The 12,820-nt window shown below is 44.3% G+C and overlaps 1 protein-coding gene across 1 annotated transcript in view; it reads left to right on the top strand.

Annotated features, from left to right (window-relative positions):
• megf11 (multiple EGF-like-domains 11) overlaps positions 1–12,820 on the top strand; it is a 270,326-nt gene that overhangs the window by 165,523 nt on the left and 91,983 nt on the right. The window contains exons 6-7 of the mRNA XM_078241895.1: positions 3,767–3,979; positions 8,835–9,009. Of these exons, the coding sequence (XP_078098021.1) occupies positions 3,767–3,979; positions 8,835–9,009 (388 nt within the window). The remainder of the gene's footprint in view (positions 1–3,766; positions 3,980–8,834; positions 9,010–12,820) is intronic.

The following is a 12,820-nucleotide window of genomic DNA, read 5'->3' as shown; positions in this document are numbered from 1 at the left end:
CCAACGGGTCTGCACTGACTCTCACTGACAGAGTATCTTGCCTTGGCCTTTTCCCTCCACCCTATCCCCATAATTCCACACATTCCGCTGCCTCGAAAAAATAGCCAGGATAATCAAGGATCCCATGCACCCCGGACATTCTCTTGCAGCTAATCCACCTAACCTGCACATCTTTGGACTGTGGGATGAAACCGGAGCACCGGGAGGAAAGCCCACACAGACATGGGGAGCATGTGCAAACTCCACACAGTCACCCGAGGCCGGGAATAAATCCGGGACCCTGGCGCTGTGAGACAGCAGTGCTAACCATATATGGACAGGTAATAGTATGTATGTACATAACACAAAAGTGATTTTTTTCTGTGATGGGTCAATAAGTGCAGGGCCTAACAAATCCAATCTGTCACGGACACAATCAAATATACCACCCTCCACTCCCCCCACCCCCCACCCTCCACTCCCCCCCCCTCCTCCCCCCCCCCACCCTCCACTCCCCCACGCCCCCCCCACCCTCCACTCCCCCCCCACCCCCACCCTCCACTCCCCCCCCACCCCCACCCTCCACTCCCCCACGCCCCCCCACCCTCCACTCCCCCACGCCCCCCCCCCCCACCCCCACCCTCCACTCCCCCACACCCCCCCCACACCCTCCACTCCCCCACGCCCCCCACCCCCACCCTCCACTCCCCCATGCCCCCAGTCGTAGGAATGAAAACTTCCAGGAGGGTAAGAACATCTAAACCAGATGTAACTAAAATGTCTTAAAGCAATCTCTTCCTTGGCAGTTGTTAAAAGGAAAGAGATTTAAACTGAGCATTGATCATATTTAAAAGCTTTGGGTCAGTTGTAGGCAGTTATTAATAAGATAAGTGAATGTTTTGGGCCAGCCAGAAGAGGTCATTGTGACATTGCAAAGAAAAGGTTAGTCAGCTCATTAGTAACAAGGCCAATCCTGGCTTGTACTTTGGGTTACTTAACCTCAAAAAGGTTTAGATACATTAAAAAGATTTCAGGGAAGATTGACGATGATGGGGGAATAATGTATGAGGAAAATTTCTAACAACTAACCTTTTTTTTTTACCCACTGAAAACCAGAACGAAGGAAGACCTGATAAAAAAATAATGAAAAGTATAGAAAATGTTGAAATAAGCTAGCTGTTTATCTGTGTTCTGTAGACCTGGATCATTTGTCCAAGTTAATCAGTCTTCAAAATAATAGAATGGATGGATGAAATGGAATAAACAAACTCTATATTTTTGATGATGAATATAGCTATAGGGGTGGAATAGGGAAACAACACGTATTGGATGAGGGGGGTCCGTGGTTGAATAATCAGAAATAGACTCTGGGCAGCACCGGCATGATGGGAAAAAGAGGTTTTTATTATTCTTGATTTTTGTTATGTTTCCTTTTCACTCAGATCTATTCAGAACAGAATACCTACTTATTGAATTAAGAAGTGGAATGATTATGCATCTCCAACCTGAACTTTCCATAAATTCAAATCCATCTCATGCTGCTGGAGACACTTTTACTAATACTGTTCCGAAATTCACCATTGCTTTTCACATAAACCATCTCAATCAGATAGTTATAATTACATCTGAACTCACCAAAGTTTCTTAGGCAGCACCTTCCAAACCCACTACCACTACCATCTAGAAGGACAGGGGCAGCAGATACCTGGGAACACCGCCACCTGAAGGTTCCCCTCCAAGTACTCACCATTCTGACTTGGAAATATATCACCATTCCTTCACAGTTGCTGGGTCCAAATCTTGGAACTCCCTAACAGCACTGTGGGTGTTCCTACACCTCAAAAACTGCAGCTGTTCAAGAAGGCAGCTCACCACCACTTTCTCAAGGGGCTATTAGGGATGGGCAATAAATGCTGACCTAGCCAGCGATGCCCGCATTTCGTAAAGGAAATATTAAAATATAATCCATCGCAAACCTTGAGAAGTGGGTACACTGAAAAGAAAGACCATTTGCTGCTACCTCCCACTTAACCCATAACCCAGGATAGATCTACTGCTTCACATATCCCTGGGCTCTATTCAAAGCATGCCAGCTCTCAGCTATTGGTAGAGTCACGCACAGCACAGAGGAAGATGGTTGTGGTGTTTGGAAGTCAGCTTCAGGACATCTCTGCAGGAGCTCCTCAGGGTTGTGTCCTAGACCCAACCTTCTTCAGCTGCTTCCTTCCATCATTCAATCATAAATGGGATGTTTGTAAATGATTGCACAGTGTTCAGTACCATTCGCAACTCCACAAATACTGAAGGCATCTCTGTCCGCAAGCAGCAAGGCCTGGACAACATTCAGGCTTGGACTGAGAAATGAAAAGTAACATTCACACCACAAACCACCAGGCAATGACCACCTCCAACAAGAGAGAATCTAATCATCGCCCCTTGATATTCATTACCATCGCTGACCATCCATTTGGGGGGATGGGGGAATAAAGGGTTGACAGCTTCAGGTTTTTAGGTGTCCAGATCATCAACAACCTGTCCTGCTCCCCCCGTGCCGACATTATAATTAGGAAAGCCCACCAACGCCTCTACTTTCTCAGAAGACTAAAGAAATTTGACGTGTCAGCTACAACTCTCACCAACTTTTACAGATGCACCACAGAAAGCATTCTTTCTGGTTGTATCACAGCTTGGTATGGCTCCTGCTCTGCCCAAGACCACAAGAAACCACATAGGGTCATGAATAAAGCCCAGCCCATCACGCAAACCAGCCTCCCATCCATTGACTCTGTCTACACTTCCCGCTGCCTCGGCAAAGTGGCCAGCATAATTAAGGACCCTACGCACCCCGGACATTGTCTCTTCCACCTTCTTCCTTCGGGAAAAAGATACAGAAATCTGCAGTCACACACCAACTGACTCAAGAATGACTTTTGAATGGACTTACCTCGCATTAAGTTGATCTTTCTCTACACCCGAGCTATGACTGTAACACTACATTCTGCACTCTCTCCTTTCCTTCTCTATGAATGGTATGCTTTGTCTGTATAGCGCGCAAGAAACAATACTTTTCACTGTATGTTAATACATGTGACAATAAATCAAATCAAAATGGCGTAGTGGCAATGTCACTGGGCGAGTAATCCAGCTTTGTGCTCTGGGAACATGGGTGTAAATCCCACCATGCCCTGCCTGGGTAGAGGGCAGTGCTACCCGGGCATGACCCTCGTCCCCCTGGGGGCTGTACTCCCCTGTGCACCTCCAACGGGTTCTGTTGATCAGGTGCACACCGTGGGAGACCTATCGTGATTCACGTCTGCATCTCCTCACGCCAACATGAATAAGCAGCCCAGTGTGGGTGGGATGAGGCTATCGGGTGTAAATACCTGATCTGCATTGGAAAATAAATGTAAATGGCTGTTACGTCACTAGCAGGAGGCAGGGACAATCAAGTGGGGAAATTCCGCCAGTGTAAAAGCTGCTTTGAGTCTCCCACTCGATTCTCCACCCTCTCCACAGTGTTCCCACCCCCACCCTGAGAACAGGAGCATAAAATTCCCACCCATGGGTGTAAATCTTTACTTGTATTGATATGCACTGTTTTAGCAATGGCCAGACCCTCTGTTGAAACAGCCAACAAAAGAATTTCATGCATTAATATAACACAGTGTCATTTCAAACACTCGGTAAATAAATTGAAATGAATAAAGTTAGTTTTGTGTAATGAGAATTAATTATTGTAGCATTTTGTTTCTACCGTGTGACTTCCTCGCTGTTTATTCTCACATAGGTGCCAGGAGGAGTGTCCTATTGGCAGTTACGGCTTACAGTGTGCCCAAAGGTGTGAGTGCCTCAATGGAGCTGAGTGTTACCATGTTAATGGAGCATGTCTTTGTGAGCCAGGATTTACTGGAGATCATTGCCAAGACAGAATGTGTCCAGATGGGCTGTATGGACTGAAGTGCAACAAGCAGTGCCCTTGCAATGGCAAACATACCCAAAGGTAAAGAACATTCAAGATGAATAGTGCACTGAATTCATCCATTGCTACTTTGGTATAAATAACCTGTTCTCGATGGTGTTAGGAGAAATCCTCAACTGGTCAGGCTGCGAACTCGCCAGGAGCTTAGAGTTACATTTGTACAACTCTCTTCAGATTTCCTGCTCACTTTCTGCCCAATTTTGGAGACAGTTATCCACCACCATCTCCTCAAGATGGAGGAACGCCCCCTATTTTTGAAGTACCTTAAAATGAGTGGAGTTTGCACGTTCTCCCCATGTCTGCGTGGGTTTCCTCCGGGTGCTCCAGTTTCTTCCCACAGCCCAAAGATGTGCAGGTTAGGTGCATTGGCCGTGCTAAATTGCCCCTTGGTGTCCCAGGATGTGTAGGTTAGAGGGATTAGCGGGGTAAATATGTGGGGTTACGGGCATAGGTGGGATTGTTGCCGGTGAAGTCTCGATGGGCCAAATGGCCTCGTTCTGCACTGCAGGGATTCTATGGAGACAAAAAAGACACGGCGATGCCCAATGTCTCATTTTCCATCATTTCCTCCTTATAGACGTGAATTCCTGCTCCCACTCATCAAACGCACAGCCAGGATTGCAGGACTGTACAAAGAAAAAGTAAAAAGTAAAGGACTTGTATTTTTATTGTGCTGTTAATGCCCTGAGGATGCACTTGTCGAAGCGTTGCTGCTGCTATGATGAAGAAAACGCAGCAGAATTTTCAGACAGCAATGACCCACAAATAATAATGTGGTAATAGATTAATAGAATATTTAGTGTTGTTGGCTGAGGGATAAATATTGGTCAGGAGACTAAAGACAGTAATGTCTTGTTAACTTATAAACTGGACAAGTATCTAAATTAAGGCACATGTTATTTTAATATGTGTAGAACCATCAATATTCAATTCAATATTTTTACTTATATGTTTATTTGTTTATGATTTATTGATAGTATTTCCACAAATCTGAATACAAATTGGGGGAGTTCAGATCTAACCTGGTAAATTTTGTCACATTCCTCAGTCAGAAATGAATGTTTTTAATGGTAAATGTTTTAACCAAAGTCCCGCTCAAATATAAGATGTTAACTCTCTGACCAACATGAAGAAACTTGCCTCACTTTTAAAACCAAAACAAAGTTCTGTCCGACAGTTACAACTGAATAAAATTCACCCAGAAAGTTGGCCTGTCCTAATCAGGTGGCGAGAAACCAGAGGTACAAATCTTCGTTTCCATGACAACCATTCACTTCAGTGGCCACAATCGCCCACATTTTGAACTTACTGTTATTTTAGGAGTGAGTATTTTTTCCCCACGTGGATAGTGGAAATCAAGGGCAGGATTTTCCAGCTGCGCGCTCCCCCAAGACCGGAACTTCCTGCCCAAGGCCAATGGACCTTTAAATGGTTCACCAAATTTTCTGTCCCACCCTCTAGGATTCTCACAGCGAGCAGGACCGGAACATTCCGGCCCTGGAATTTGTTCTCCTAACAGGCTGTGGGTGTTAGGTTTCAATTTAAATTGATTGATGGATTGATAGATTTTTGGTTGGTAAGGGTAACGAGGGAAATGCAGTGAAGGCAGGTAAATGGAATTGAAATACAGCTCAGCAATGTTTGAACTGAATGGCGGAATAGGATTGTGGGGTTGACTACTGTCCTTTCATAGAATCCTATTGTGCAGAAGGAGATCATTCGGCCCATCGAGCCTACACCAATCACAATCCCACCAAGGCCCTATCCCCGCAACTCCATGCATTTACCCTAGCTAGCCCTCCTGACGCTAAGAGACAATTTAGCATGGCCAGTCCTCCTAGCCCACACACCTTTGGAGTGTGAGAGGAAACTAGAGCACCCGGAAGAAACCCACGCAGACAGTGACCCAAGCCAGGAATCGAACCCTTCTCTGGGAATTAGGGGAATCAAAGGAGTGTGGGTGTAAAATGAATGCCATCAGATTGTGTGCACGTTACATATCGCGTTTGATTTCAGTGGAGATGTAGACTGGAAAAATATTTTGGCTGTAAAACAGGTGGATGATCTGATACCACACGTTTTATCCTTTCCCATGCCAACATTGAAAGTTTAGCTCTTGGAGTTAACATTTGTCAAGATTGCGATGAATTCAAGAGTGCAAAGCTTTCAATCTTATTTTTACTATTAATTGTTTTAATTGGGTAGGACGACAAACAAAAGATTGTTTAAAACCGATCTTTGGATTGAGATTTCCTGCCACAAGAAACTGCAAACTAAAACCAGTTAATATGATTCACACAAATACAAGAAAAGTGTCATTTTGTTACTTTTATTTTCCACCCAGCAATTAAACACCATACCTCACAGCTATTTAGAAATCTTCCACTAAGTGTTTCAGCTAATTACTAAGTGTTGACTTAAAATTAAGGATCAGTTACAAAGAGGGAGCAAGACTTGATGAATGTCACAATGCGCTGAATTAGAATTCTATAGGAGAGAGATATCGAGTGACTACAAAACAGAAAATTAGCAACATGTTCAAGTCCTACTTGCAAGACAAAAACATCTTGTCATTCCCTTAATGAAACAAACAGAATAGCAATTGGGAAAGGTAATTGAGACTCAAAATGAAATCAGCTCATACTCAGAAAGTATAATTTAGCTGGGAAATCATAAAGACTAACAAAACATTAAAAAACAAATGCAAAATACTGCGGATGCTGAAAATATTTAGAGGGTCAGGCAAATCTGTGGAGATAGTAACAGAGTTTGTGTTTAGGGTTGATAGCAACAAGGTATAACAGCGTCGGCTGGGATTCTCCGGTCCCGCTGCAGCTGGGATTCTCCGGTCCCGCTGCAGCTGGGATTTTCCGGTCCTGCTGCAGATGGGATTTTCCAGTCCTGCTGCAGATGGGATTTTTTGGTTCCGCTGCAGCTGGGATTCTCCGGTCCCGCTGCAGCTGGGATTCTCCGGTCCCAATACAGTTGGGATTCTCCGGTCCCACTGCAGCTGGGATTCTCCGATCTCCTTGCAGCTGGGATTCTCCGATCTCCTTGCAGCTGGGATTCTCCGATCCCCTTGCAGCTGGGATTCTCTGATCCCCTTGCAGCTGGGATCCTCCACTCCCGCTGCAGCTGGGATTCTCTGGTCCCGCTGCAGCTGGGATTCTCCGGTCCCAATACAGTTGGGATTCTCCGGTCCCAATACAGTTGGGATTCTCCGGTCCCACTGCAGCTGGGATTCTCCGATCTCCTTGCAGCTGGGATTCTCCGATCTCCTTGCAGCTGGGATTCTCCGATCCCCTTGCAGCTGGGATTCTCTGATCCCCTTGCAGCTGGGATCCTCCACTCCCGCTGCAGCTGGGATTCTCTGGTCCCGCTGCAGCTGGGATTCTCCAGTCCCACCGCAACTAGGATCCTCCAGTCCCGCTGCACTGAGCGAAGATTTGGCTGAGAACCAAATTCTCTGTTCACATTGGCAGTGGTAGCGGGGTGAGTGAGACCGGAGAATCCTGGCCATCACATGCAATGGAGAAGCGTCTGTTAACCCTTTCTCACACAAAGTGAATAAAAATACCTTTAAAAACAGAAAAGGAACAATTTGCAGGTAGGAAAATGATTAAATAATTTGATATCCTCACTGACATAAAGTTTAATGGATTTTCTATTTAGGATTATTGCTAGATAGATGTTTTAAAGTACCTCAAATATTATTTTTGCAAATTAAACAATTTACTGTATATAATATATAGTTTCTATGGACTTTATAGTTTATTCAGCACAGCATTGAGAGAATATCACAATATAGTATTTGGAATGTTAAATATTTTATTCTTATACTAATACATGGACAAATGCTGGTATGTTCCTCTGATATCAGCCATTTGATACAGCATAGTTTCAGCTCCTGAATCATTGTTGTGATTAATATCTTTTCTCCGATGTCATGTTCTGGACCATACCCGGAATGTCGATTTGCTAAATTCCGAATCGAGCTCCTGGCAATGCCACCTCTAACCTGTGACCTGATTGTGAATCTCACACAGATTGTTCCTCTTGCTCTCGTTCTGCCCCTTCAGTCACAGCAAGGGCAAGATTTCGACCTCATTTTATCAAAAACCAAGGTTACGGATTCACATCCTTTCATTTTGGAGCGCACTTTAAGGTCTCATTTGTTTGTGGCCCCGCACTTCTGTGCGTTCCCTGGAGTTATATCACTCCGGTCTTGAGTAATAACAAACTCTAACAGTGGATTGAAAGCAATAACATCGTCTGACGGTTCCAGTGGTAGTTTGACAAGCAAATAATGGTATAGGAACCTTCTAGAGAAATGACCAAGTCTGAATGGATAAGAAAGCTGAATGAAGATGTAGCTGTGTGAGGGTCTTTCAGAAACGGTGTTATTTTAAATGTGTGCTTGTTAGATTGAGCTCCTGGCATTGGTTTCATCACCCAGTGAGTTCCCCTCATTCTGATATTTGCCATCACAGTTAAAATAAATATATTCAAGAAAACAGCAATAATAGGTTGGAAATCGATTGTAATTTCTTGTAAGCAATCAGTTTTTTGAAAATGCACTCTCTTCACTTATCGAATTTTATTCAGAGACGACAGACATTTTAGAAGTTTGGCTACTTCTGAGTAAATTTAATTTGATTGAAGTGCTGAATGAGCAATTAATAGCCTCAGCAGAAAGATCTGAAATTGACTAATTTTATTCCTGTTTGAGAAAAATTCTGGCCCAGGTTTTCTACATTAACTATGCATTAGTCAGGATTGGAGTTGGTGGTTGTTGATTTTTCTGATTTTGTGTATTGAAATAAACAAGTTAATAAAACTCCGGATGATACTGTTGCCTCTTTGCTGCCCCTTTCAGCTGCCACCCATTGTCTGGTGAGTGTTCCTGTCGAGCAGGCTGGACAGGCCTGTACTGCAATGAAACCTGTTCTCCTGGCTTCCATGGGGAAGGCTGTCAGCAAATCTGTACCTGTCAGAATGGGGCTGACTGCGACGGGGTCACGGGCAAATGTGACTGCGCTCCTGGATTTCAGGTGAGTGGTTTTGTTCAGAGATGTTACATAGCTACAGATAGTGATCATAGCAGAGAATCATAGACTGGTCACAGCACAAAAGGAGGCCATTCAGTCTATTGAAGCCATGCCAGCCTCCTACAAGAACAATTTAGTTAGTCCCACTGCCCGCTTCTTCCCCATAGACCAGCAAACTTTTGTCTTCAGGTGCTTATCCAATTCCAATCCAATTTTGAAAATCTTGATCAAATCAGCCTCCATCAACTTTTTCAGGCAACGCACTCCAGATTGTAACTACTCGCTGTGTGAATAAAGTTTCTCCTCATTGCCTTTTTGGCCAATCCATTTCAATCTGGTTCTCAATCTCCCTGCCAACGGAACCATTTTGTCTCTCTACACTGTCTAGGATTCTCGTGATTGTGAACACCTCTGTCAGATCTCCTCCAAGGAGAACAATCTCGCTTTCTCCATTCTATCCACATAACTGAAGTTCATCATCCCTGGAGCCATTCTCAGCAACCTGTCCTGAGCTCTCTTTAACATCCATCCGAAAGCCCAGAAATGGATACACTGCTCCAGTGGAGGCCAAATCAGTATTTTAGAGGAACATAAGAACAGGATAGGCCATTCAGCCCATCAAGCCTGCTCTGCCATTTAATATGATCAAGGCTGCTCGGCCATTTAATATGATCAAGGCTGCTCGGCCTTTTACACTCAATTTCCCAATAACCCTCAATCTCCGCTTTAAACAGACTCAAGACTGAACTTCCACCGCCCTCTGCCATATAAAGTTTCATCCTTTATAACTAATAAAAAAATAACCTTTTCCAATAGTTTATTGGAGATGCTTCATCGCGTGATGCCACAAGACTGTAAAATAAAACTTGGTACCCCTGCTTCCCCACTTCTGAGCTGCCAACTTCAGCCATGCCCCCACTGAGATATTTAGTGATGTCTTGGTGCTTTGCCAAGGATAGAAAGAGAACAATAACTTATATTTATATAGCGGCTTTAATGTATAAAACAAACTAGACACAGAGCCACATAAGCCAGGAAGAAGAAGAGGTGTAGAGTCGGAAATATTTAGGGAGGCAATTCCAAAGCTTTAGGGCATTGGCAGCTCCACCAGTGGTGGAAGAATTAATTTGGGGGATGCTCTCGAGAGGCCAGAGTTAGATGCCAGATATCCCAGAGGGTTGTGAGGTTTGAGAGGTTGCAGAGATAGGGAGGGGCGAATCCATGGAAGTAGTAGAAAACGGGATGAGAATTTTGAAATCAAGGTGCTGACTGGTCAGGATGTAGGTCAGCAAGAACAAGGGCAATGCATGAACAGGGCGAGCAGTGAGTAAGGAAAAGGGCAACAGAGTTTTGGATAGCCTTAAGTTTACAAAGTTAGAATACATAGGAGCAGCAAGGTATGTGCTGGAGGAGTCATGTCTAGAAGCAACAAAGGCATGAATGAGGGTTTTAGCAGCAAATGGGCTGAGGCAGAGACAGAAAGGAGAATTATCACTGGAGTGCCACAGCTACTTGCTGGTACTTGGCTCAACAGTGCCAAAGGTGGAGGCCTGGGAATAGTGGGAGGCGGTGGGGCAGTAGTATTTTCACTGGACTAGTAATCCAGAAACTCAGGGTAATGTTCTGGGGACCCGGGTTCGAAACCCACCACAGCAGATGGCGAAATTTGAATTCATAAAAAAATGGAATTAAAAATGTAATGATGACCATAAAACCATTGTCGATTGTTGTAAAAACCCACCTGGTTCACTAGAGAACCATAGAAAATTACAGCTCAGAAACAGGCCTTTTGGCCCTTCTTGTCTGTGCCGAACCATTTTTTGCCTAGTCCCACTGACCTGCACTTGGACCATATCCCTCCACACCCCTCTCATCCATGAACCCGTCCAAGTTTTTCTTAAATGTTAAAAGCATTTACCACTTTATCCGGCAGCTCATTCCACACTCCCACCACTCTCTGCGTGAAGAAGCCCCCCCTAATATTCCCTTTAAACTTTTCTCCTTTCACCCTTAGTCCATGCCCTCTGGTTTTTTTCTCCCCTAGCCTCAGCGGAAAAAGCCTGCTTGCATTCACTCTATCTATACCCATCAAAATCTTATACACCTCTATCAAATCTCCCCTCAATCTTCTACGCTCCAGGGAATAAAGTCCCAACCTATTCAATCTCTCAAATTGATGTCCTTTAGGGAAGGAAATCTGCTGTCCTTACCTGGTCTGGTCTACATGTGACTCCAGACCTACAGCGGTGTGATTGGCTTTCAAATGCTCTCTGAAAGGGACGGCAGTTGGGGATGGACAATAAATAATGGCCCAGCCAGCAACACTCGCATCCCATAAACTGATTCCAGGGATGGCGGGACTGATGTATGGGGAGTGATTGACTAGGTTAGGATTGTTTTCGCTGGAGTTCAGACGAATGAGGGGGGATCTCATAGAGACTTATAAAATTCTAACAGGACTAGACAGGGGAGATGCAGGGAGAATGTTCCCGATGGTGGAGGAGTCCCGAACCAGGGGTCACAGTCTGAGGATTCAGGGTAGACCATTTAGGATGGAGATGAGGAGACATTTCTTCACCCAAAGAGTGGTGAGCCTGTGGAATTCATTACCACAGGAAGTAGTTGATGCCAAAACATTGAATGTATTCAAGGGGCGGCTGGATATAGCACTTGGGGCGAAAGGGATCAAAGGTTATGGGGAGAAAGCAGGATTAGGCTATTGAGTTGGGCGATCAGCCATGATGGTGATGAATGGCGGAGCAGGCTCGAAGGGCCAAATGGCCTCCTCCTGCTCCTAACTTCTACGTTTCTATGAATAAAAAAACTTTCACACCCACTTCCTGCCACTTAGTGCATGCATGTGAAAATAAACTACAATCTTGTATATTACGCATATTGTACACATCATTGTGGGTACAATGGATGTATACAATCCATCTTACAATGTAATTCTTCATATCAAAGGAGAAAATATACATTTTCATTTGTAAAAAGTAAACTTAAATAGTTTCTTTGCCCACAAGGTCATGGTTGAAGCAAGAACATGGAACTGTTCAGACTTTTGCTGAATGCAGTAACGTGGGAAATAGAACACTGAAGGGATGAGTTTCAGTTATCTTCTCTCGTCTATCATTTTTCTTATGTCTGATTTCCTGCAAATCAAATTCTTTCTCTGTGAAAGCCAAATGGGGAAGAGTCGCCAACACTTAAAACTTCCTTAACTTCCCAGAAAGACACAAAGCTGGTTTAGTGGGAACAGAATATTGCAAAAGGAAGAGAAAGAGAGAGAGGAATCTCAATGTAGCGTCACTGAGTTTTGAAAGTCAGGCCGCCTCTGAAACAAAACACAAGTCATGAAGCTTTTCAATTTACTGCTGGTGCTGAGTATTGCTTGGAAATATGGTCAAAAGTTCTGCATTCTCCTAACAGAAGCTGCTATTGCAATGGAAGGAGAATCCAGCAGCTTTGGTTTTTCCTTTCTATGTATTCCAAGGCAATACCCAGGAGGTAAAGACATGGCCCTGATACTTACGGCAAAGTGGGAAGGGTGCAAGGGAACATGATGCTACATAGCGGATGTGGATATTGCTTGCTGGGCTAGCATTTATTGCCAATCCTTAATTACTCTTGAACCGAGTGGTTTGCTAGGCAACTTCAGAGGGCATTTAAAAGTCAACCACATTGCTGTGGGGCTGGAGTCACATGTAAGCCAGACCAGGTAAAGGTGGAAGATTTCCTTCCCAAAGAACCTCAGTGACTAAGTGGATTTTTACAACAATCGACAATGGTTTCATGGTCATCGTTAGACTTTTGA

Source organism: Mustelus asterias, chromosome 24, assembly GCF_964213995.1.
Source record: "Mustelus asterias chromosome 24, sMusAst1.hap1.1, whole genome shotgun sequence".
Classification (NCBI taxonomy): Eukaryota; Metazoa; Chordata; class Chondrichthyes; order Carcharhiniformes; family Triakidae; genus Mustelus; species Mustelus asterias.
The sequence above is the reverse complement of the archived record's forward strand: the minus strand, read 5'-3'. Positions and strand labels throughout refer to the sequence as shown.